Below are 26525 nucleotides of genomic sequence, written 5' to 3'. Positions count from 1 at the left end.
AGTCGCCTGCACGTCCTACTAACACTTATAACGCTATTGGCCGAGATCTACATCAATTAAAGCTCATTATTTAATAAAACCCTCAACGCCATTGCCGTAGATCCATGGCAATTGCACTTTTATAGCACTTTCGATCGATCAAGCCATAATGCTACTTACGTTAGCATCGGGTTGATAGCTGGTGCTCTCAATAACACAGGATCGCGGCATTAAAAATGGTGTCTTCGTGGCCATAATCACCCAATCGCCTGTATCTCCTATTCCTTGTCCCAGATTTTGGTCAAAACAATGTTTATTCCAGGGCCCAGAGCAGACGATGCGATCCACATGTTAAAGCAGCACCCACGGCAAACATGGAACGATACAGCATCGTCACACAACCCAACATAAGTTCACAACATCCGGTCTAGATTTTTGTCTCTTCAAAATAAGAGCTGCACAGGGAAAAATGCTGGCGTGAATTATATCATTTGTCAATAAATGCTAGCGCTGTAAGTGTTAAGGCACAACGTCTAATGTGTATGTGTGCTTGTTTGTGTTGTATGTGCTCAGCGAGGGAGACGAGGTGATGAAGAGCAGAGTTCTACTGCTCCAGCTGCTTCAGAACTGTTTTCCCATGCTCCCCAACCCTTTGGAAACCTGTGATCCCGAGGATGGGATGGAGGCGGCGGCGGCCGCAGAGCCTTGTCCGTCTCCCTGCAACAGTGCTGACCCTCTGCCGGACGCTCAGCCTGACACCGCAAGATCTGTGTGGGACCTCTACACTCACCTCTGCCAAAGTAAGACCTCCACCCAGGGCATACAGCCATTAACACAGTAAAACATCCTTCTCGAGCACTGCTTCCCAAACACTGGGTCGGGACCCATTTTTATGGGTCCCTATAGTAATTTTTTTGGTTTCCTACATTTAGTTTTTAATTATTAATACTTTCAGCGCCATTGGCGACGATCTTTGTCAATTGAAGCCTAATTTTGATACTGACGCTTAACGCCATTGCCATTTCGATTGCTCGAGCCAAAATGCTACTCACGTTAGCCGGTTAGCTAGCTGTGTTGTTAGCACAGCACTGGATCGCCCATCTTAGATCGTCGTCGCCATAATAATCCATTCTATCCATTTCTTTCAATCGCCTGTATCTCCTATTCCTTGTCCCAGATGGCATTTTGGTCAAAACAGCGTTTCTTTGACGGCACAGATCTGACGATCTGGAGCTCTGCAGAGCTCCGGTCTGGATTCACAAATGTAAACAAGGCCGGCCCAGCTCCGTGTAACTTCCTAATTTAGGACTACTGCTAGTGACGCGGAAATGGCGGCTTTTCAAAATAAGAGCTTAAATTTAAAAATGGCGTGAATTAGATCCTAATTTTTCAATAAATGATAGCGCTGAAAGGGTTAACAATTTAAAAAAAAACATTGAAAGAAAAAGACAATTTATTAAAAACAAAAATGCAATGAGAATTCTAAGAAATTCCATAAATTAGAAAACAAATGTTTAAGAACTAGTGAAAATAACTGATCTACAAGCGGCGCGAAGTGACGTGTTGTGAGTTTGTAGATCTGCTTTTGTCACTAGTTTGGGTCCTGAGCAAATGTCTAATCTCTCTTTTGGGTCACAGGCTAACGAGTTTGGGAACCTGTTAATCTAGAGCTGCTTCAGATGTAGCTAATCATTAGATTCTTGTAGAGATACTTCTACAGGGATTTATCTTTTCCGCCATTCCTTGGCTACTCGACGTATACAGTAGAAATGCTAAATGAATCAAATCAGCCTGATTGTGGTCTGAGGTCCGGGAGTGTTGTTTTTGTTACCTTTGTTAAATGTGGTCCTGTAAAACCCTTTTTAACAGTGATTATAGGTCAAGTCAAGCTTATTTGTATAGCCCGTAGAGTACTGTTCTCAATCTCACCTGAAAGTAAAATTATCAAGAACAAGCAGCAAAATTCAGTGTGTGAAATCTGCAAAAATAATCATGTGCAACATAACAACACTATATCGATAATAAAGCTATGAAATATTTGAATATTTCTCCTCTGGAAACTCTGTATTGTTTTGGCAGTGTGTAAGTGTATTTGTCTTCTGCTCTAATTGTGAACTAGAATCACAATTAGGCAACAAAGACAAAAAAGAGAAAAAAAGGGTGTAACGCAGAAACCTGTGGTCTGTAGAATGATGTTACCATAGGTGCACGTCGCTGTTTGATGACATTGCGTAGAGTGGGCCTAATAGGCAAAAAAGGTGGCTGAAATGTGCCTGAATAATGCGTTTTATATTAACTGTACAATATGTGAAAATATTGAGAGTGGGATAATAAGCCTAGACCATACATAGACAGAGAAGTGATGAAGTGTCTGTGAGAAATTTGAAGGCAGGTGGAGTGCTGGTCAGCCCGTGATGAGCTGACGCAGACGCACACAGCGACGTCACCTCTCTGATTCTGGTAGTGGGATGTTAGTTTGTGACCATGAGACTGAGTGTTGCTGTTGTTTTTAGTTGTGGATGCTCCGGAGGCGGAGGAGTTGGTGGAGAAAGTCTTGCAGAAGGAGGCGATCAAGGCCATTCTTAATGGAGCGGCTGTCTTCTTCCCCGATAAACACAGCAGGAGGGACAAACTCTTCAACATGATGGTAACTGTGAGACAATTCCCTTTCCTTAACCGCAAAATACAATTTATTTCTGTTACTTGAATTCCCGAGAGTGTAAACATGTAAATAACGGTGAGATTGACTGAGGATTTTACTGTGTTCTTTTTTTGAAAGAATATTTGACACTAAATATAAACTTTTTTTCCCCCCTCTCTCTCTCAGAAAAACATCACAGAAGAGGATCAGCCCAAGTCAGTGAAGGTGACCTTTGCATCCCTGTGTAATTACTTCAGGTAAGCATGTGTTGATGCATGCACATCAGATACATCCACAATGTACCTGCAACCCAGTGTATTCCACATAGATTAAAGTTCTCAATCGCCACGACTGATTTCAGTCATTTGGATTCCATGGAAGCCAGCATGACATGGAAATGTCATAAAAGCAAACTCAAATCTTTCATTTCTTCAGCTGGTTGGCCTAAAACATCATCATTACATTTTCAGTCTTGAGATTTTATTTTGCTTTATTCCATGATTACAGCAAACTGCAAATAGCATCTTTCTTGTCCCTACAGTGACCAGGATCCTAGCGGCCTTCTCTTGCTCCCACCCAAAGGAGCGCCCTCCGACTTTGACATCAGCCCCATCCTGTCCGTCATGGAGACTCTGCTTCTGGTAGCAACCAGAGAGGTCAGATCTCCTTCATTGTCATTTATGGAAATATCACTGATGTGCAATTGGCTAAAAGTTGTACTATAATGACCTATGTTCATGGTAACTGTTATTTCAGTTCCTAATGGTTTGCTTATTAAGTGATAAGAAAATTGTATAGTCCATTGAACTTAACTTAAATTTTAACCTGGTGTGGTTCCATTAGCCATAGCCTCGGAAACCCAGACTTTTTTATTTCAAGGGAGAAAACAAGGTCTGGGGCCGAGTCCACTTCAATTCGGCATAGATATAATGATGTGGCATGCCCACGTGGTGGCTATGCCACACCAGGTTGCCTCTTGCATAGTACGACAATGGAAAATGTACTAATATTGTGCCTTTGGTCTTTTGTGGAAATCCTTGCTAATAATTTATGGACTCCAGTCTAATATTCTAGCTAAATTGAAATGTTCAAAAGATCAGTTATTACCTTAGGATCAGGTGTTCTTCAACCAATCTTTGGGCCGGCCACTGTGACCGACAAATGACAATATTCAAATTTTCCGCCCAAAGAATAAATCAATCAACCACGTGTGTTTGCAAATCCTGTACGTGCATGTGCAGTGATTGGACCACCCAACTGCCTCTATCAGCCTATCTAGCACAGGTTTGAGCAAATCAAGGAAAGGAGGGTTATTGTTGTATTGTGTTTTACAACTAAATAATAGATGAAAGACAACTTGCTCAGTTGAGAAATGTCTTTAATCCTCCAGCTCTAGTGTTTCATCAGAGCAAGTTCAAAGTGTTTTTGTTTTATTTGCCCTGAACCAACAACCTGAAAATAAATGCACCGGTGCTGATGTTGGTGTCTTCCTCTACCATCCTGTGCCAGTGTGAGGTGATGGTGGTGGATGTGAGTGGCGGGGCCAGCCGTACCGTGCTGCTCTCTCTCTTCTGGGCTCTGCAGGGCAGCCTCCTCTCCTGGTGTTACCTGCACCTCAAAGGAGGGGCGTCCTCCACTGCTGGAGAACTGGCCAAGGACATCCTGCTCAAATGTGAGGAAACTACGTAACTTGAACACTGTCTCATTTGACCTTTTCAGGACTATAAAGGGTATGCGTATGACATCATGGATATTGTACTATTGTGATATGGCTGTTTTATAAAAATATAAACAGCGGATCAGGGAAATCTGTATCAGCAGATACTCAAAATTAAATGATCGGATTGGGAACAAAAAGGATCAGGATATCCCTAGAAATAATACATTAGAGCACAAGCTGTTGTTTTTGTGTTGGCTCAACTGTTTAACGAACAGCCAGAGATTTGTATTGAGTCCATCTCTTTCCTCCTCCTAGATGTGGATCAGTTCTTAGGCAGCACCAAGGCTGTGCTGAGCTCCCTGTTGGAGAAATATAGTGGGGCCGAAATCACTGTCAAACTGAGCAGCTCCATCCTGGCCATGGTGACCAGACAACTGGTAATACATTCTTCTATTGTCATGTTAACGAGATAGGACAGTGCACTGTGCAGCAGTGTCATTAAAACTGTGCTAATAAGTGTTGTGCCTCATCAGATGATATTCCTGCTGGAGCTGTGTTCCTTGGACATCCCCCACAGTATGCTGCTGAAGAGCTTCTCTTCTCTGGTAGAGCTTCTGAAAAACCTCTCCAATGAGACAGGAGACATCTTCTCCAAGGTGGGCCCACATTGGTGATTGCTATGGGACCATTATAAGATTTGTTATAGAGGGAAAAATGTAGCGGACCTAGTGTGTAGTAGGTCACACGTTAACAAACTATATGGTTCAAGTGGATAATTGTTTTAACAACCCTTGTTTCAGGTGGACCAGGAAAGCTGCCAACAGCCACAGCAGCCAGTGGTCCTGAGAACCTGGAACATGGAGTCTCCTCACAACTATGAGAACAGCCGTCATGAGACCACCATCTTTGCCTGCCCGGGCGCCACCTCCTTTGAGGTGGAATTCGACGAGCGCTGCGAGACGGAGAAAAGGTAAAAACGGGCAAAGTAAAAACCTTAGACATCCTGTCATTTTTGACATAACGAACACATGACATTTACCGTTGTCTCTGAATATTGCCAGGTATGACTACCTGGAGTTCACTGATGCCAGAGGCGGAAAGGTTCGTTATGACATGAAGGTCGGAACAGAGAAGTGGCCAAAGGTAAGACGTGGGTTATAGCGCCATCACCCCTTTTGGTGTTAGCATTATGTTATGCTTTAGCTATTGAAAAATAGCAGATCTACAAGCTCATAGCGCGCCACCGAGTGGCGCGCTACGAGCTTGTAGGTCTGCTATTTTTGAAAAATCGAACGACTGACATGGAAACATAGCTTTTTCAGAAAACTGTCAGGATGTAGAAGACATTTTTAGAATCTGATCTGAGCACGCATCTGTGTCACCTCATAGCTTTTAACCCCTTGAACCATTATTTTGAACTTTAGCTGTTTCGCGATTTTTCAAAAAATAGCAGATCTACAAACTCATAGCACTGCACCGAGTGCCACGCTACGAGCTTGTAGATCTGCTATTTTTGAAAAAATGTGAAAATGTGTTAAATTCTTTGAATATACAGTATATTCTTTCACAGTGAATGTTTTAACTCAAATCTTTGCTTCTGGGGTGTTTCTTAAACAACATATTTTGAGAAGGCGTTCCGGCGGCCAAATACATATAATATTTGGGGTCCATGAAATAGTTTGAGAACCACTGATATAGAAACATGTCATGATTTAGACGACATTTGTAGAATCTGCGCTGTAAAATCTTCAGCACTTATTTAATTGGGCACAAATGGACCTGTAAGGGTCCATGTATGTCGTGCACCCTAAAAATTGGCACAGAAGTTTGGTAAATCTTTTTCTATTTTAGTTCCAGTGTCCAGTGTCTTAACATATATCAAAGCTCCGGCATCTCTTCCTTGGCTCACAACTATGACTTGTCTTTCCTCCGGCTCTCCTGCAGAAAGTAACGTTTGACACGGGCCCTCAGCTGCAGTTCCTCTTCCACTCCGACAGCAGCAACAATGAGTGGGGCTACAAGTTCTCTGTGACCGCTCTGGGCCTGCCAGACATCACAGTCTCCTGGATGTCTGACCTGCAGCTGCTGGTGGCTCGCCTCATGGGCCGCTTGGCGTCTAGGACGATGGCCCTGAAGTCCCCGTACGGTGAGACTTCATGTTTGTGACAGGCTCATGTCAACAGATCAGGCTGCCCACCACCACGAAGACTGGCCTTTCTCAGCCGTCACTCCGGCTTGGCGGGAATTGGTTGTGATCACGGGTGGGAAGCCAACAGAGGAGGGTGTTCTCCGTTTCTGCACATTGTTGTCTGTCTACACCCTCCGCAGACCAAACGTTAGTGGTTTCACAGCGCCGGGGACTGTACAAACATGGGGGGAGAATTGACAAATTGACTGAACTGAGGAGAAAATGAAGAACAGCTAACAGCTGATTGAGAAGGAAAAAAAGACTGAATCAGTAGATATTTTATATGGGGTGTGAGCCTTTTTTCATGGCTTTAAGTTATATTTCATGCTGGCCTGCCTACGCACGATCTGAGCCGATCAGGTGTGCATAAGACGTTGTTGCCTGGCCTTTATATAACCAACATTTTGTTTTCTCTATCCCGACACAGAGATTCGCAGTGTAAAGGAGCTCCCAGCAGGGAAGATGTCCCATGTTCAGTCCTCGCCTTTATGGAAACCAGTTTTCAAACACGGACTGCATGAATCAAGGGATGTGTGTACACAGACAAACCAGGTATGTTCTGTGGTGTTTATTGTAGTTGTGTATTATATGTAGTCATCTTGATGCTTACTGCATGTATGTACCATGTCGTGCTGTGTTGCTGAGCGTTCTTCATCTTTTTCACACAGACATGCCATGCTGAAGAATTCACAAGCTTCCTGGAAGACTTTGCCAGATGGAATCCTTCACAGGATTCAACCGACAGCAGAAGCGAGCTGATGAGGACCCTCATGCAGTCCTGTAGAAAGCAACCAATGAGGAATGAGATAGGCACCGGGCCAAAGGTTGACCAGGCTGTGAATGCCATCTGGGCAGCCATGGTATACCACACACCGGCCCTGAGCAATGCCCTACAAATCTATGGTAAGGGTTTATTATAATTATTGGTCACAGGGCATGAAACTAATATGCATGGTTATAGTTTGTACTTTTAATGTCGGGTTCCTGCTTTGATGGAGCTTCTTATAGTAAAATAGAAGGTTCATCAAGATAAAGCATTTATGACTTCTCCTCTGCTTCTTGTTGTTGTACAAGTAGTCAGTCAGGGCGGCAAGCCGTGCCTGAATGAAGACTTTGTACACGTGTACTCCCTGGCCGATGGCATCAGAACATGGATGGTGAGTGTTTTTGGAAGGACTCATCTAATTGAACGTATTACTGCCGGTTGTGTAGTCCAGTGGTTCTCAAAACCAAAAAGAAAGACTTGGGACCTCTTCAAGACTCACCGATCTAACAACATAGACGCACTAAACAAACGCATGCATGCATACAGACAGACTGCTATCATAATAGAAAAATAAAATGGTGAAACCAACTACGGTATATTTAAGGATTAATACTTTAAGGTACATACCGGTAGGTAAATTTTCTCCCAAAGTTATTAGTGCAGCCCGGCACCCGGCGAAAACTAGAATTCTCAACAGGCCCGAAATTTAAGTACCGGCCCTACCTGGGCCCTCATCAAACCCTGTACACTCAAGAGAAGTCCTAATTCCAGACTTAACCAAGCATCTCATTTGGAATATTAATGCTTCTAAAGAGAGATCAGACGAGGTAGCGCAAGGTAGTAATGGAACATTATACCTCCCAGTTTTGGGGGGAAATGGAAGGCGGGGATTTTCAGAGCCCAACAGCTTGACACGCCTTTATTCTGAAAAAATCCCCGGCAAAAGTAGTGTTAATAACGTATTTTGTATTTTTGTCTTTTTTTTCACAAGTTGGAAATGAAGCAGAGATACCTGGTTGGCAAATTGAATGTTCCTGACGAGAAGGAGGCAGGTCATGGCGAGGTCACGATGGAGACGCTGGGTGAGCAAACTGCCGCCGCCTTTTTGAGCATTTTTGATGGGCTGCAAATGTAACCATATTGACATTTTACTCTTATTTCATTATTATGTCACTCTTATGTGAGTATGACATAAGACAAAATGGCTGCATGAATACGGTCCTGACTCCTGTCTCTCTAAAAGCTGAGACCTGCATCGAGAAAAGCCTCCTGCTGTTCCGGTTCGCACCCAGCGGAGCAGCCTCCCAGGACGGTGATGCTTCCACTACTTCCACAGCAGAGGGGAGCAGCAGTGTTCCACTCCTCCGCTCCGGTTCAGTATCAGCAGAGGGGAGCAGCAGTGTTCCACTCCTCCGCTCCGGTTCAGTATCAGCAGAGGGGAGCAGCAGTCTTCCACTCCTCCGCTCCGGTTCAGTATCAGCAGAGGGGAGCAGCAGTGTTCCACTCCTCCGCTCCGGTTCAGTATCAGCAGAGGGGAGCAGCAGTCTTCCACTCCTCCGCTCCGGTTCAGTATCAGCAGAGGGGAGCAGCAGTGTTCCACTCCTCCGCTCCGGTTCAGTATCAGCAGAGGGGAGCAGCAGTGTTCCACTCCTCCGCTCCGGTTCAGTATCAGCAGAGGGGAGCAGCAGTGTTCCACTCCTCCGCTCCAGTTCTGTGTCAGAAGGAGTGTTCCAGGCGAGCCCCTCGGCACCGGGGACCCAGGCAGCAGCAGCAGCAGCAGCACCCGAGGGAGACAATGAGGCCAAAGGTCAGAGCCAGATCCTTAAGGCTCAGGCCCCAAGCTCCTCCTCGTCCTCTGAGGTGGGGCCTGGCGGCGGGTCCACCAGCCATCATGGTCGCAGGGGATCCACAGAGAGCGTCTCGTCCCAGACGGCTGAGCCGGCGTCCCCTTCCACCTTCCCCCGCAAAGCCACCTTTAGTCGTGGGTGCTTGCGCCTGCTCTCCTACCGCTCGATGGAGGAGCCCCGCACGCTGCCCTCGGTCAAAGAGCGCTACCCCATACTCAAAGACATCCTCAACTACATGAAGGACCAGGCTCTCACCACGGCCAGGTGTGTAACCGTTGCTTCGTTTATTCTCCCGTTCCATGTGCAGGGAAATATAGCAGGTCTAGTAGCTTGTAGATCGGTGCGGCACCGGTCGAGCAAAAGTATATACATCTGGCTTATCATTCCTTTGTTTGTCTGCACAGCACTCGGGCTTAGTTATCACAATCCACAGTTCCTTGTGTGATTCCTAATTGACAAAATTATATATTTGCTATTTTTTGAGGGGTCCTATGTTTACCTTTTGAGGATTTGTGTAAACACAAACATTGTCCTAACACAAGGACAACAGAAACACAAACATTGAATGTCATTGACAATGAATGGCCAGTTTTGAGTGTTTGTGTAAACACAAACATTGAAGACAAAAGTGAGGACGCAAATTGTGATTGGCCGGAATGAGATGATGTATGATGATAAGAGCGCCCCTCACTTCACACGGGTGTGATTTGTATTATTATTATATGTTTGCAGCATTCTGCAGACCTTGTCCCTAAACAAAGCCCAGGCTCTGAGCGTGTGCAAGGTCCTGGAGACGGTTCAACGGTGTTTGCAGTCCCTGGGAACACCACATCTCTTCCAGGCCCCGTGCATTCTATTCCTACAGGAGCTGCTGGCATGCCAGAAAGACTTCACAAGGTATTCCACTCAGGCAATATAGGGCGATTCATAATGTAATTTTTGTACTATCGATCAAGAATGTGCAATGGACATTTTGTGAGCTTGAACTATGCCCTCCAGAGAACCTTTTATCCATATAATGTTGAAAATGAACTGTCTTGCTTAGGTTAATAGTTTTATCGGTTGGGAATGAATGTCCTGTTTATTCCATGCCATTGTACTCCTATGACATCACAGATCCAACTAGATAAAGTGCCCCTTGGGGCACTGGTCTCCACCAGGGCAGGTCAGGTAAGGCCTCCTGGTGGCACTATAATAGGCCAATGTGAAAAGGGTGCCATTTCTTTTTACGCCTTGGATGGCAATTGGATGATTTGAGGCATTCATTCCAAAAATGGGTTTTTGCAAAAATCCACCTGTTGGTGGCGCTATAACAGGCCAATGTGAAAAGGGTGAGATATATTCCTCAGCCTAGTAGGAAAGTCTGAAAGATTTCATGTAAATTGCACGCTGTGTTCATGATTTGAGGCTTTTTGTTCAAAACGGGGCAATCCTGCAAACTTTGAAAGGTAATGTTAGCCAATTAGGATGGAATATGAAATATCGGACAGATCCGTCGGACAGACACATGACTATAGGTAGTGTGTAACAATTTGCCGGATTCTCCAGAATCTGGAGGAGTAATACATTTGGGGCAGAGGTTCATCGTTGTCATCCAGGGAGTGTGTGTGCAAAATTTGGCATCGACCGGGTTAACAGTGCTGGAGATTAGCTGGTAACAGACGGACGGACGGACTCACCCACACACACACACACACACACAGACGGACGGACGGACGGACACGCACGCACGCACGGAGTGCAAAACATACTCTCTCTACATGCCTTCGGCCTGGTGGAGACAATAATCTAACTCAAACCAACAAAGTGGGAAAAAGCGGCACTCAAAAATAAAATGTCTCATATTTTATGACACGTTTCGGCTGTAGCCTTCTTCAGAGCAGATTAAGAAAGTGATACTGGGGGTGTAGGTCCCTCTTTTAAAGCCAACATTTGATCATGCAAGCCCCATCCATAATCACCTCATGGACCTCCCAGAAGGGCCTTGCGTGCCGTTTCCCTTGGTATTCTCCTTTTAGGGGTTAGACAATGATGTTATGCTAATGACTCCTGTTCAAGCTATTCTCTTCCTTCTCCTTCCTACCAGTTATTACTCTCAGCTGTCCGGCAGTGGGCAGGAGCTGAGAGAGGAGGTCCAGTGTTCCTACCACAAGCTGGTTCTGATGCTGGTGGTGGCAGTGCAAGGTTTCAGCAGCCTCAATGAGAAGTAAGGCATCATCATACTATTAAATATGGGAGTGCTGTGATTTCTGTATGTCTATGGAGTTAACATTACTCTAATAGACCCCCAGGTGTTGTTATAATATTCAAATATGTCTTCCCTGTGTATTTTTTGTTTCGTCCTGAAAGCTGAAAGCCTTTGAGTCAAAAGGCCCAATCGTACAGCACTTTAGTGACATCATAAAATCAAAGCTACCCTCTAAACACATCTTACATGCTATCATGTCCACAGAGCACTGTTGCCTGCCCTGTCCTGTGTGCAGACCTGCTTGCTGCACCTTCTAGACATGCACTGGGGCGTGCAGGACCTCGCCCTGTTTCTGCAGATCAAGCTGCCCGACCTACTGCTCAGCATGTCGCAGGAAAACATCAGTGTTCACGACATTGCCATCAGGTAACAGACATGGCAGAGAGAGAGCGCGCACCACTGTGAGGTGTTATTAAACATGTACAGTACATGGTATTTATTGCACAAAATAGTTAGAAAAATAGACCCACCAAAGTACTTGGGGTTTCTTTGTCTGATTTGCAAGCTCATGGATGTGATGGGCCCTTCTAGTTAGGGGTGTGGCCAAAAATCCATTCGAATTAGAGTCTCGATTCTCATTATAAACTATTCAAAATATACAATATGACTGAAATAATTGAGATAAAACTGATTTTAATCAAAAGGTGACTCCAAATCAGAACCGAATCGTGAGATAGAACTTCTAGTACAATAGTATGTGTCAAAGGCAGCAGAGACGGTATGAAGATTGTACAGTATGTCACTAGAAATGAGTGCACATGGGCTACAGTCACACATTGTTGCTATCAGACAGTATTCAGTTGACCAAGAAATGTTTCCGAAAACAAAAATGCACGAGTGCTAAGAGTAATCATTATCTGATGTGACTTCAACTCAACAGTCAGTGGACAGAGGAGGATGAAATAGCAGACTACAAGAAAAATCAGGACTGGATGGATGAGTGTGTGGACGGGATGTTTATGAAATGGTATGACAAGATCGATGAGGAGGGCTCCATGGACGACAGGAGAAAGGTACGATTATAATGTTAACAAATACTCAAGGGAAAAGAACTGACTGACACACACACACACACACACACACACACACACACGTGTGTATACCATCAAACACATACACACATTCATGTCTGAAACGGTGTTGATTTTGTAATGTTCGTCGACTACCTCTTTTCAATGACAAAAACTAAATGGAAACTATATGAAAACTAAGCTATGATGACTAAAACTAAGACTAAATATATTGACAATTTCGTCAATAAATAAAAACTAGACTAAAATGTTAGGAAGGGACTAGTGGGCGAGATCCAGTATAAGTCATTTTACTCTTGGTTGCATGCTGAAAATAGCCGATCTACAACAGGGCCTATCACCAGGGCCTATCGCCTATCAGGGCCTATCACCATGTTACACCACTGGATGGTGCCATCCACCTGTAGTACACTGTAATGGCTAAATCCTCTTCTCCACCCACCTTGTACACTGAATGTACAGTGTTAAATACATTCACAGTTAGCATGGTTGTGTGTGTGACAGTATCTTTGGTTTGCATTCAAATATTTGCTGTTCGTTCTTCACTGTTGAGAGTGCAAACAAAAGTTATGGAGGATACCCTTTGTAGTGATGCAAGATCCGCTGTGTGCATCAGCAAATATTTGACGGCGGTTGATGTGCACAAAAGAACCAGGATCTCAGCTTACGATAGGGCCAAATATTTACTGTAAGGTATTACGTTTAAGTGTTCGTTTAGTATTAGGCTTTAGAATTTAGAAAATTTCAGAACGACAATTTTAATATACAGAATTAATTAATGTTATGTTCGAGCAATGCAAATCCCATTGACAGCCATATTAATATAATTTGATGGTGCTGTCCACAGATGCACATGTTCATCGCACGCTACTGTGACCTGTTCAACGTGGTGATGTCATGTGATGGCTGTGAGAGGATCGCTCCCTGGCACCGCTATCGATGCCTGCAGTGCATGGACATGGACCTCTGCAAAACCTGCTTCCTCAGTGAGCTCTCACGTGTACACATCTGTTTGGTTGATCATTATCTTTGCTGTTGCTGTACTAGCAGCTTTGTATCTTATCGTCACCGTCAGGCAGAAACCTTGTATCTCCATATTTCAACTTTTTATGTTTTTTTCTATGAAAAAAGGGTCCAAGCTTATGAGAAAGTGGAAAGGGGGTGTTGTTTCTGTCACAATACATTTGCACGCATACAGTACGTGAAGTTAGACCTCTGCATTTAACCCGTCCTAACTATGAGGACCGACGAGCAGTTGGGGATTAAGTGGCTTGCTCAGGGAGACTTCAACACACAAAGCCTGGGCGTGAACCGAGGACCTTCCCATTTCCAAAAGGCCCCCAGTACCTATGACAGCTAACCAATGAGAATTGTTCACATCAGCTTGTGACAAAATCATAAAATCATTGGACCCATAAGTGACGGTTTTGGGCATACAAGGGTTCCACCCAACAGCGATGATATGGTATAATAGGTATATAGTATACGCTATGTAAAAAAAAATATATAAAAAAAAATACATACATACCTGGGGCGACTGTGGCTCAAGAGGTAGAGCAGGTCGTCCAATGATCCATGGGTCGGCGGTTCGAATCCCGGCTCCTCCTGTCTACATGTCGAAGTGTCCTTGGGCAAGACACTTAACCCCAAATTGCTCCCGATGTGCTGGTTGATACCTTGCATGGCTTCCGCCGCAATCGGTGTATGAATGTGTGTGTGAATGGGTGAATGTAATGCACAATCTATCTATGTAAAGCGCCTTGGATAAAGGCGCTATATAAATGCACCATTTACCATTTACCATTTACCTGTACACATGTCATATATATGACTCCTCAAATGTCCCATCGTTGGTATGTACTGTAGGATATATATATATATATATATATATATATATATAGATAGATAGATAGATAGATAGATAGATAGATATTCCTAGTGTTTCTGTAGTATGTAATATTCCTAGTGTTTCTGTAGTATGTAATATTCCTTGTGTTTCTGTAGTATGTAATATTCCTAGTGTTTCTGTAGTATGTAATATTCTTAGTGTTTCTGACTAGGATATAATCTTCCTAGTGTTTCTAAGTGCTGTGTGTCCATGTATGGGTTGACCCAGGCGGTGCCAAGCCGGAGGGGCATGAGGATGACCACGAGATGGTGAACATGGAATATGCCTGTGACCATTGCCAGGGCCTCATCGTAGGCAGCAGGATCAACTGCAACGTGTGTGAGGATTTCGACCTGTGCTTCGGCTGTTATAACGCAAAGAAGTATCCCGACAGGTAGCACTTACAATTTTAACTTTAAAAACTTGATCTACTATAATAACCCTCTGTACAACATGTGATGCAGTGTGAGCTTGTAGATCTGCTATTTTTGCTGAATGTTCGACTACTATGACATGCTCAGAATAGGGATGCAGGTTCTAGTTGTTACTCTTAACACATCCCTAATTTGGACATGTCATTGTAGAGGGTATGCGCATGCATAAAGTGTGTGGCAAATTCAGTTTAGCTGAATTTGCCACACAATTTGTTCTTGACATGAGATAGTTTGAGAACCACTGATATAGAAACATAGGTTTTTCAGAAAACTGTCATAGAATCTGGTGTCGGGTCTAAATGGGTTAACACTAGACACCTATTCCCATTTACCTCACTCAATGTCTTTGTTGGTCTCCAGCCACCTGCCCACCCATCGGATCACGGTGTTCCCCATGGTGACCATACGCATCAGCGACCGCCACCGGCTCATTCAGCCATACATACACAACTACTCGTGGCTGCTGTTTGCGGCGCTGGCCCTGTACACGTCGGACCTGAGCAGCAAGAGCCAGCTGGAGGGAGAGCGTCTAGACGCCAGCACCCTGACCCTGGCCTCAGACCTGCAGACACGCTGCTCCAAACTCATAACCGAGTGCTTGCTCAAGGGACAAACGGGCAAAGGTTGGTACTAGGGTTTCAATTCGGGTCAAGAGTTGAGCCTAGAAATAGAATTTCCATTTTTAAGTTGGATCCTTCCAGAGCCATTCTACATTGGCTTAGAAGGTTCTTCGACATATATTTAAGTTCCATCCCACTGAGCATTTACATTAGATGTCTAAAATACGTCTAAATGGCCGTCTAAAAAATGAACGTCTAAAGACGTTTAAAAAACTTCTAATCAATAGAGCCATAGAGTAAGACAGAGTTACGACATTGAGGGGGCAGAAAACAGCCCGGTCACATGGTTCATGTAACTCGTTTGTCACTGTAAGCCTATAGACTTGAATGTCCGGTTCAGGCCTTTGTCACTATTCGCCAATAGAAGTCGATGTAGAAGAGCTGCCATTGGACTGGTCACTGGCCCCATGAAGTGAACGGAGTTGTTGTAAGTCCGTCTTCCGCTATGGCTCTGCTAATCAACATCTAAGCTAAGACCAGACCGCAACATTTTTTTTATTTTTTATTATAACATTAAATACAGTTATTGAGCTTATTTCGTTATTGTATAATTAATAACATTATACAAGTCAAAGCTCATCTACAGCTACAGCAACACGCGTTTACCACATAAAGCACCTAAAAATGTATTCGGTCAAACGTTCCCCATATATTTTACAGGTCTGCGTTCCTCTGCCCTGCTGTCACTTCTGACCTCCAACGAGTCTATCTCTGACAGCGAGCTGCAGTGTCCAGTCTCTCCCCAATCCTCCCAGGATCTCAGCACCACCACCACCACGGACACCTCCTCTGTTCCAGGCAGCACGGCGGCCATCTGCTCCCCTTCGTCACCCATGGACAAGGTGACATGTCATTTAATACTCTGCACTGGTGGTGGAAAGTAACTAAGTACATTTGCTTAAGTACTGTACTTAAGTACAATTTTGAGGTATTTGTAATTTACTTGAGTATTTCAAAATATTTTTATACATTTGAAAACCTGAAATAAGACTTTGTACTTTAAGTACATTTTGATGCCAATACTTTTGTACTTTTAAACTCGAGTACATTTTGAATTCCTTACTTTTTTTGCCGGAGTAGCTCTACATTGCAATATTGATACTTTTACTCAAGTAAAACATTTGAGTACTTTTTCCACCAACTGCCATACATCCCGTGTTTCTCGTAGTTAACACAATGGTCTGTGAGTTATTAACAACATATTTGCTGTTCCTTCCTGTTCTTTTAACTTGCTCCATCTTGCCTCTGTTTAGACCAAAGCACCGAGCACGGAGAAGACACATTCTAAAGAGGTGAGCTCTCCTCCCACTGCTCCCTCTGAGGCAGCCTCTCCTCCAAACTTGGAGGAGGATGAGGAGGAGGAGGAGAAGAGAAAGCTCGTAACTCAAGGCACGTTGGATTCGTCCAGCCTCAGCCAGACCCCCTCCGTTTCCAGCGAGGATACCCTCTCTCCTGTGGTTCGAGGTAAGAGCTGACTGCTACCTCAGTTAGTCTGATGGCAATGCCGCATAATGTTTAATTTTATGCTCCATTACAGGTCGTTTTACAGGTCGTTTCGAGGCAGCAATCTTATTGGTTGAAATGGCCTTCTAGCCGTGCTTCAAATCAGCATCATGGAACACCTAATCAAAACAAAGAATTCAGCCGTATTGTTCTCCCAGAGCGCAGCAGACTCGGTGGCTAGGCTAGCTAGTTTCTGTTCTCCCAGAGCGCAGCAGACTCGGTGGCTAGGCTAGCTAGATTCTGTTCTCCCAGAGCGCAGCAGACTCGGTGGCTAGGCTAGCTAGTTTCTTGGGACGTTTGTGGTCGTAGTGGCTTCATCTGTAAAATAGGATTTCTTTTTTTTTAGCGACTATCTTAGTTTTAAGGGTGTGTGTTTAAAGGGCCACTTCATCCCTTTTGCAACCAGGTCTTCTTTTAATGATGTTTGGGAGTCAAGAAAGACTTTCCTGGGGTTTTTATGTTGGTAATATGTGTTTTTAGATATTTCAGTATTTCAAAGTGGCCATGGGCTCCATGATGTCATAGACACTGGGCTCACGGCAGAAGCACTGCACTCTGATTTTGTGGCTTTGTTATTAACAAACTGCACACATTGCAACTCATTATCGATAGCTAAAGTTTGAACAGAGACACCACTCTGTTATTGGGCCTAATGTTGTTTTTTTTAATCACCCTTAGCTTCAGAATCTTGTTCGGAAGCGGTCGCCTCTCCGACGTCCGACGGTGCTGATGTGGTCAAGGTACCACAGGAGAGAATGGCCCAGGTGCCTCTACAGGAGCACGTGTTCTCAGAGTGCTCCAGAGAGAGGATCCTGGGACTGCTGGCGGCCATGCTGCCTCCAGCCAAACCGGTATGAGTTCGGAGATTTTACGCTTGTGGTGGAAAGTAACTAAGCACATTCACATTCACAATGCCTCAAAACATACAGTTTTGAGGCATTTGTACTTGCATACCTTTACTTCTACTCCACTATCTCAGACGCAAATATTGTACTTTTACTCCACTACATTTATTTGAAATCTTTAGTTACTAGTTACTTTTTTGATTTACAAAACATACAGTAACAACTTCAGCCCTGTATACATTTCGGCCGTTTGAAAATAGCCGATCTGCCAGCTCACAATGCGTTTGAAATGAGACATTCTGCAGAATGAGTACTTTTACTTTTGTTACTTTAACTACATTTTGATACCAATACGTACTTACTCAAGTCAATTTTGAATTCCAGACTTTTACTTGTAACGGAGGATTTCTATATTGCAGTAGTAATAGTTCATTATTGTCAAATCAACATTGCAAGTCATCCGATGCCTGACATTATTTTGCTCTCCCCATGTCTTCTTGCATCTGTCCATCATCAGGGCAGCACTCTGACCCTGTCCAGCCTGAGCCCCATCCTTCCCCAGCTCTTCAGAGTGGTCATCTCCAACGCCGGCTGCCTCAACGAGACCTACCACCTGACCCTTGGCCTTCTGGGTCAGCTGCTGCTCCGTATCGCTCCCGCCGAGGCCGACGCTGCTGTCGTGGATGCCCTGGCAGACAAATACGAGCTGCTCGGCCAAGGAGAGGCGGCGGCCGCGGCGGACATGGTGGGCTGGAAGAGCACGCAGCTTCTCTTCAGCCTCGGAGCCGTCTGTCTGGACAGGTAAGAATGCAGACCTTCGCTCGTCAGGAGTTTTAGTGTGTAATTTTCTACCTCTCCCAACATGCATTAACAATACCACGGGAGATCTTGTGGTACACACGTAGTTATTACGCACTTGTGGAATAACAATATTGATTATTCTCCTCAGCTTAAATGGTAAATGGTGCATTCATATAGCGCTTTTATCCAAGGCGCTTTATAGAGATTGTGCATTACATTCACCCATTCACACGCACATTCACACACCAATGCCGGAGGAAACCATGTAAGGCACCTGACCAACCTGCACATCGGGAGCAATTAGGGGTTCAGAGTCTTGCTCAAGTACACTTCGACACTTAACTCTGGGGGAGCCCGCAGGGATCGAACTGGGAACCGGTTCCCATCCGGTCACTCTACACCTGAGCCACTGCCGCTTAAAACCATATCCCAACAAACTGTTAGTTTGTTAAACTAACAAACTGTTAGTATTAGTTTTTAGATACACTTCAGCACTTCGCTACCCCTTCAGCACTTTCACTACCCCAGTGCTGCTGTTATTGCCATATAACATATTTTTCCCTCCACTGTTATCTGTGTGTGTGTGTGTGTGTGTGTGCCTTGTGTGCAGTCGTATCGGTCTGGACTGGGCGTGCTCGGTGGCTGAGATATTGCGCAGCCTGAACGCCTGTCCCCAGTGGAGCCCAGTGATCGCCTGCTTCACCAACCACTGCATCCAGCAGATTCCACGAACGCTCAAACGCACCAACCTGTTCACTCTGCTGGTTCTGGTGGGCTTCCCAGAGGTTAGACCCCCCCCCCCCCCCCTTCACTGCTTTCTTTTTCTTTTCTTTTCTTTCCCTTAAAGCCATTTTCTACAACATTGTGATAGTTGCATTGTTGTTTTTGTCGACTATGACAAAAAATGTTCGTTGACTACCTTTTTTACTGACAAAAACTACATGGAAACTATATGAAAACTCAGCTATGATGACTAAAACTAAGACTAAATATATTGACAAGTTTGTCAACAAATAAAAACTAGACTAAAATGTTGTCTCTTCTCTCCTAGGTATTGTGCATGGGCACCCAGTCGGTGTTTATCGACAACGCCAACGAGCAACACCACATGATCCTGCTCAAGCACTTTACGGAAAAGAACCACGCTGCCGTGGTAGATGTCAAGACGCGCAAGAGAAAAACGGGTCAGCTTCAGTGCATTACTCCCCAGTCACACAGCTTCAGTGCATTACTCCCCAGTCACACAGCTTCAGTGCATTACTCCCCAGTCACACAGCTTCAGTGCATTACTCCCCAGTCACACAGCTTCAGTGCATTACTCCCCAGTCACACAGCTTCAGTGCATTACTCCCCAGTCACACAGCTTCGGTGCATTACTCCCCAGTCACACAGCTTCAGTGCATTACTCCCCAGTCACACAGCTTCAGTGCATTACTCCCCAGTCACACAGCTTCAGTGCATTACTCCCCAGTCACACAGCACTGAATATCGAAAGGGTCGTCCCCATGCCGACAGACACTAAACTCTGAGTTCTCTGTGTTCTTTGTATTCTTTTACAGTGAAGGACTATCAGCTGATCCAAGCCCAGGACTCTAGCACAGCAGCTCTCCCGGGCCAGCCAGAGGGGCCGAGCACCCCCCAGGCCCCGCTGACCCACTATCTGAGCAATTTCACCGCCATCATCAGCCACCTGCTGCAGAGCAGCCAGGACAACAATTCCCCTGACGCCGTTGAAGCTTCCTGGGTCCTTTCTCTGGCCCTTAAGGGCCTCTACAATACGCTCAAGGTAAAAAATACATTTATGTTCATCTTCAAGCATACAGTATATGAAAGCAACTTATTTGGATATGGTTTGGACTTTGTATAGATTCTATATTTGTACCGAGTATCCGTGCTTACCATTCCTGGTACCACTGCTGTTCCATCCTACCAGTTAGCTACAGTAATTGCATTCTCCTTTTTATACTGTTTCAATTGTTCTTTGTCCTTGGGATTGCACTTAGAGAGAGTTCCTAGTTTTTGGTGCTCTTAACAAAACAAGTTGGAATGCAGCAACATTTGGATTCTAGCTTGTCAAATTAGGTATCAGTTTGACCTGGGATAGCAGTTGATTATACTAAGAGCAGCAGTATCAGTAGTCCCTGATGACAGTGGTTTGGATGGAAACACTGACATTATCTAGCAGCATAAAGTATCAACATTTTAGATATTGGGGGGGGGTACGGTGGCGCAGTCGGTAGTACTGTCTCCTCACAGATAGAAGGTCCTGGGTTCGATTCCCGCTGTGGGTGCTGGGGGGCGTGCTCTCTCCTCCGCGTCATCACTGCCCATACCCTAGGTGGGGTTGGCAAAGGGGCCTTTCTGTGTGGAGTTGGAATTTTGGGCCAGTCACCCAAAATTTGAGAGGACCTGTGATGTCATGACGTACCTTTTATTTTTTTTATTTTTTTCTATTCATTTGATCATTAAGGTCCACAGAATGCTCTGCCGGACACATCGCGAAAAAAAGTTATGGCCATTTTTGTATACCACACCATAGACAACCAATATAAGGCAAAAATATCCACATTTCATCATGCTTTAAGTAGCATGTGACATGTCAAACTAGGGGGTTTTCATGATTCTGAATCCATTCCAAGCATTAGTTTTGCAAATGTGAAGAGGTCAGCACATTTGGGCAAGTGACTATGGCCAAATTTAGGCCAAGGAGTATTTTTCGTTCAAAACTAATGCTTAGAATGGATTCAGAATCAAGGAAACCCCCTAGTTTGACACATGCTACTTAAAAACTTTTTCATGTTTCTGGCAGAGCAGACCTCTCATTCTGTGGACCTTAATGACCAAGTGAATAGAAAAAACGCAAATAAAATATATGTTATGTTAATCGACTTTTGGGCCTGTGGCTCCCCGGCTACTATAATGCCTCCGCCTGGCCAGCTGGGGCGCCTGATGAAGGGGAAAGGAATAACGTGTTCCTTCCATGCCCTACGTCCAGCTGGGGAAACTCCCCCCGGTCAGGTGAAAAGAAGCGGCTTAGACTCCTCATGCATGGAAGGAAGCATGAGATCAGTCCATTGCTCTCCCCAGGTTGGCAGAGGGAGTTTAGCGCCCAGGATTACAATTGACACTGGGTGAAAAAAATGGGTTACAAAAATCGTGGGATAAAAAATAATAATTTCAACACGATTTCTGGGTTTTCTAGTACGTATGGAATTGCAATTCCGTACATATTTACGTAATTCTGTGAGACTGGGTAGTTCAAATACTTGTTGTCCCCGTGTGTAGAAACACGGTGTGGAACAAGCCCAGGAGGCCATTCAGCGGTCGGGTCTGACCCAGCTGCTGGTGAGGAAGTGCAGCAAGGGGACGGGCTTCAGCAAGCTGTGGCTGCTCCGAGACCTGGAGATCCTCTCCGTCATGCTGTACTGCTCCAAGAGGGAGATCCACTCCATGGCACAGGACCCCGAACGGGACGAGCGGGAGCAGGAGAAGGAGCACGACTCGGACCACTCCAGCTGCTGCGCCGACGACCCCGACCCCAACCGGCCCGACCCGCTGGAGGGCCTGGACGAGGAGACCAAAATCTGCTTCCAGGTGCGTGATCAAAATGAACCCATTAAGACCTGATACCAGATTCTACAAAATGTCTTCTAAATCCTAACAGTTTTCTGAAGGAAAAAATAAACTGTTTCTATATGGACTGCCAGAATTTGGCCGCTGAACCCCATCTGATTTTTTTGTATCAGGAACTCCCCCAGAAGCAAAGGTTTGAGTTAAAAACGTTCGCTGTGAAATTATATTCAATGGTTTGCGACACATTTTGAAGATTTTTCAAAAATGGCTAAAGTTTCAAATAATGGTACGTGGTTAAAACCCACTGAACCCTAGCATCCCTATTCTGTGGGGAAACATTTGCCAAAAAACGAACTTCTACAAACTCACAATGTGACGTGTTTGTTTGTAGATCAGCTATTTTTCTGTGAAGAGATTTGGTGTAGAGCAGGCTAAATGTATTCATTGGCATACTTTTTTTTGGGGGGGGCATGGGATACCTCCCCTCAATATTGTCCCCACCCTTCCCCATAAAAACATGAAAGAAGCAGAGGACTTCACTCTTATAGTCACTATAACAACACAGCCTCTGATAGAGGCAGTTCTTTTTTTCTCCAGTACTGTGTCTTTGGTACACACCGTGTTGTGATCTCAGTCAACAGTCGGCATAGTGCCTCCTCTCCACTGGCGCTGTACGCGTGTACTGTACACATGGAAGAGGTTGTTAACCAGCCTGAGGAGGAGGTCCCATAATTAGTTTTCCTTAAAAAAATCTTAAAGTGGTAGTCTGAGCTGTCTGAAGTCAGTCTTTTTCCTCATTCTTGGCAGTTCCAATCAAACCAAACACGTTTTAGTCTTTCTTGGTGAATGCTCATGTGAAGTTCAATGATGTCGTGAACCTTATCAACAACCAATAGGTGAACTCTCCCAAGCACCAAACGGGTAGATGGATAAGTAGGATGGAGCGGACGACAACAACAGGCGGAGAGCTCTGATAGTCTGGTGACCCGACCGAGTCGAGTGAAAACTTCTGTGGTTCGATACTGCGTGACTAATGTTATCCAAAATGCAACTCAAAAGTATGTTGGAAAATGGCATACTAATTAGATCGTAGACACGCTCATTTAAAATGTTCAGTTTGGCCTGATGGTGGCGCTAAAGGGAACGTCATGTTGAAAATCAGCAGGTTTCTTCTTGTTGGGACATCAAATATCATGGTAAAGTGGCCATTACTTCAAGATTCAAGATATGTTGGACAAACAGACGGAAGTCATTACATATCCTACTTTTAAGTTTGAGTAAAAAGATATCATCACAGACATCATGGCAAAAGAAAAACCAGACTTGAGACTGGCTAAGAGGGATACTAGATTTATTCTCCCAGCTATTGTAAATCAATAGTGAGTCAGTAATATTTGGTGGTAGGCATACGCATATCTCAATAATATGTCCTTCTGTGTGTGACGCAGATCACCCACGATGCCTTAAACGCGCCTCTGCACATCTTGCGAGCCATGTACGAGCTGCAAATGAAGAGGACCGACTCTTTCTTCCTGGAGGTGCAGAAGAGGTCAGAGTCGACACTGTGACACTGCTGGAAAATACACATTCCTATTCATGCAGTCACGCATATACAGTATTCCCTGTATCGCTTTTTTGTCGTCATAATGAGGAGCTTACTTTTTATGTCAAATCTGCAGATTTGACGGAGATGTGATCAAAACGGACGAAACGATCCGCACACTGGCCCAGAAGTGGCAACCGACCAAACGCCCTCGCTCCGAGGAGAGGAGCACCAAGGCCGTGGACACCGACATGATTGTGGTGTCCTGCGTGGTGAGAGTTTTGTTAAGCGCTTTTTTGGAACGTTGGATTTAAAAAAAAAAGTTCTGCCAAGTCTTTGTCGCATGATACAAGATACCAACGCAGTTGCGTAAAGACCCGCCCCCCGCCTGCCTCTGATTGGCCTACCCGAATGTCCCCTTCTGTGACGCGCGCGGAACTGCTTCTAGTGATGTGTCACATTCGCGAGCATGGAAATGGTTCCAAGCTCCAGTACCAGTACATGGCCCCCTCGCGACTTTCCCTGCTTGCGGGGCTCTGGGTGACGAAGATTTACTATTCTGTCCATATCGGGTTGCAATTTGAACGGGGCAGCTCAAGCGAACATCGCAACGTTCGACACGACAACTCGTGCGCTCTAGCACGCTCGGTGGTGTCTCTCGTGGCTCAAGTCACGGTCTAAAACTATACTCTATCGGCCCAAAAACAAAGTAGTCCGCAGTTGTTGGGAAATAAATGGCGGATTTGAACCCAGGAGGTGTGGATTGGGAGTAATGACTAGCGAGGCACGCTACCGATGCGACTAATAGGAGGGGGCCAATCAGAGGCAGGCAGGGGGCAGGTCTTTACGCAACCGTATCGGTGCCGCGAATGACGCGTCTTTGTCATGTCTTTCTTGGAACTAGATGTAGTTCAAGCAATCGTGGGGGCGCTACACTGCCCCCACAATATCCGGTGGTACTGTGCCGGTTTTGTGTGTATCCGTAAGCTTTCAGAGAATGTGCTCAAAGACTGAAGAAATTCATGTAGGAAACGGACGGAAGGCTCAGCCTGTATTTTTTATAGGTACAGTATTTAACGTTGAGTTAAATAAATTGGCCTTTAACACATAGACTGCCGGATCAAAACGTCTTTAATCCCTGTTCACTGCTGCATTTCTGAGAATTTTTCCACTAACCTTTGATTTGAGTCCAATATTCTACGTGGCTCCTTTTCCACGCACGGATGCCGTCAATTGGCGTGCACGTGTGTGCTAGAGTGACAATCCGTTTGAAAAACACCGGCGTTCGTGTGTAGAGAGCGCCTGGTTACATCATCCCATAGGAATCCACTATGTGGGGTTTTTCCACCAGAGCTCACGGGCACGCTGGAAACTACTTTCTTCCGGTCATGTGATCCACACGTATGTCTTGTCAGGATGTAGCCACGGAGAGCTTATGATGTTAGCTAACGGCGCCCTACAGTGTCAAAACCCAAAATTCGGGAAACTCTGGTATAAAGGTTTCATGACATTTCATGTTCATTTATTTTTCGTTTTTCTTTTAGGATTTATGACCTCAATGACACCCAAACAACCTGAGTATGTGCTAATCTGTCTTCCCACTGCTCCTTCTTCCCTTGTGGTCCGTCTCAGTCCAAGCCCAGTCACTGTGAGAAGGCCACGGAAGAGATCAACGTCGTGGCCCAGAAGCTCATCACCAACTCGGAGAGCGACCTGCAGCTCAGCTACGCCAAGCAGCGGCGCACCAAGAGCTCTGCGCTTCTGCACAAGGAGCTGGACGCGCGCAGCAATCGGAACGTGCGGCAGTACCTGGTGAAGGTCAGTGTTGTTGATTTCATCGACTAAAAACTTACTATGATGAAAAATGGTCGTCGGCTAGCTTTTTTCCACTGAGGAAAACTGGATCAAAACGAAATAAAAACTAACCCATGATGACCAAAACTATGACTAAATATATTTGACATTTTGTCAGCAAATTAAAACTAGACCAAAATGTTAGGGAGGGACTAGTGATCAAGTAAACTAAAAGAGATGTCATTTTATGTTTGGTTGCGCTCTGAAAATAGCAGATCTACAAGCTCTGTGACACGTTGTGAGCTTGTAGATCTGCTATTTTCAGAGCACAACCAAGTGTAAAATCAGGCATTACGACGCCATCAAGGCCCGCCAAAACAAATTTCAGTCGACAAAATCGACTGTAGATTTAGTCGACTAAAATCTTACGACCTTTAGTCGACTAAAACTAGAGTTAACACTAGTAAAAATTTTACTAGTGTTAACTCTAGTTTACCCACCTCATTGCGCACCTCATTGCGTTCGCAATAAAAAACATTTAATGTTTTTTATTGCGAACGCAATGAGCGATTACTATAGAAGCCTGCCTGGCTTCTCTGTCTGTCACCACCCACCCGCCACCAGAGGGCGCAGCTGTATCGCACACAAAAAACACACGCACGCACACACACACACACACACACACACAGTAGAAAACTCAAAAAAAAACCTAACCCTTTAAAAACTTAAAAAGCAAACTTTTAAAAAAAAAAGGTCTGTGTGTGTCAGTGTCAGACTGCCACAACAGCTGCATTCGCTTCCCGCGTCTTACTTGTTCCAAAGACCAATGACAAAAAACTCAATCATAATATTTTTCCCTGTCAAAATCACTACTGGTTGGGTGAAGGTGAACCAGGCCATCGCCACGCTGTACGCGCGCCACGTGCTGGCCTCTCTGCTGGGCGACTGGCCCGCCGCAACGCCCCTGAGCGAGGAGGCCCTGGAGCTCAGCGGTGCGTCCCACATGGCTTACATTCTGGACATGCTCATGCAACTGGAGGAGAGACCCCTCTGGGAGAAGGTAAGGGGCGTGCGTGTGTGTGGTTGTGTGTGTGGGTGGGCTTGCATTAGTGTTATGCTCTTACTATCAAAATGGTGATCTCTCAAGAACAGAATCTGTCAGCA

General features: G+C 45.0%; 1 protein-coding gene across 8 annotated transcripts in view; it reads left to right on the top strand.

Annotated features, from left to right (window-relative positions):
- The window catches only part of zzef1 (zinc finger, ZZ-type with EF hand domain 1), a 51689-nt gene that overhangs the window by 10709 nt on the left and 14455 nt on the right, over positions 1-26525 (top strand). For 3 of the 8 annotated variants that reach the window (XM_079508254.1, XM_079508251.1, XM_079508250.1), the window contains exons 15-48: positions 553-779; positions 2493-2632; positions 2807-2877; positions 3162-3276; positions 4130-4292; positions 4596-4717; positions 4814-4936; positions 5081-5250; positions 5342-5423; positions 6225-6426; positions 6896-7020; positions 7137-7371; positions 7543-7625; positions 8226-8316; positions 8478-9345; positions 9814-9978; positions 11168-11287; positions 11534-11695; positions 12210-12342; positions 13208-13346; positions 14477-14642; positions 15043-15305; positions 15963-16144; positions 16556-16766; positions 17484-17656; positions 18168-18451; positions 19062-19236; positions 19503-19635; positions 20011-20237; positions 21737-22045; positions 23473-23573; positions 23704-23839; positions 25200-25385; positions 26248-26421. In XM_079508254.1, coding sequence (XP_079364380.1) covers positions 553-779; positions 2493-2632; positions 2807-2877; positions 3162-3276; positions 4130-4292; positions 4596-4717; positions 4814-4936; positions 5081-5250; positions 5342-5423; positions 6225-6426; positions 6896-7020; positions 7137-7371; positions 7543-7625; positions 8226-8316; positions 8478-9345; positions 9814-9978; positions 11168-11287; positions 11534-11695; positions 12210-12342; positions 13208-13346; positions 14477-14642; positions 15043-15305; positions 15963-16144; positions 16556-16766; positions 17484-17656; positions 18168-18451; positions 19062-19236; positions 19503-19635; positions 20011-20237; positions 21737-22045; positions 23473-23573; positions 23704-23839; positions 25200-25385; positions 26248-26421 — 6256 coding nt within the window. The remainder of the gene's footprint in view (positions 1-552; positions 780-2492; positions 2633-2806; positions 2878-3161; positions 3277-4129; positions 4293-4595; positions 4718-4813; positions 4937-5080; positions 5251-5341; positions 5424-6224; positions 6427-6895; positions 7021-7136; positions 7372-7542; positions 7626-8225; positions 8317-8477; positions 9346-9813; positions 9979-11167; positions 11288-11533; positions 11696-12209; positions 12343-13207; positions 13347-14476; positions 14643-15042; positions 15306-15962; positions 16145-16555; positions 16767-17483; positions 17657-18167; positions 18452-19061; positions 19237-19502; positions 19636-20010; positions 20238-21736; positions 22046-23472; positions 23574-23703; positions 23840-25199; positions 25386-26247; positions 26422-26525) is intronic. The other 5 variants (XM_079508255.1, XM_079508253.1, XM_079508256.1 and 2 more) reach the window with 4 other exon arrangements.

This window comes from Electrona antarctica, assembly GCF_951216825.1.
Source record: "Electrona antarctica genome assembly, chromosome: 8".
NCBI classification, from domain to species: domain Eukaryota; kingdom Metazoa; phylum Chordata; class Actinopteri; order Myctophiformes; family Myctophidae; genus Electrona; species Electrona antarctica.
Note: the sequence above shows the minus strand (reverse complement) of the source record. Positions and strands in the feature narration are given on the sequence as shown.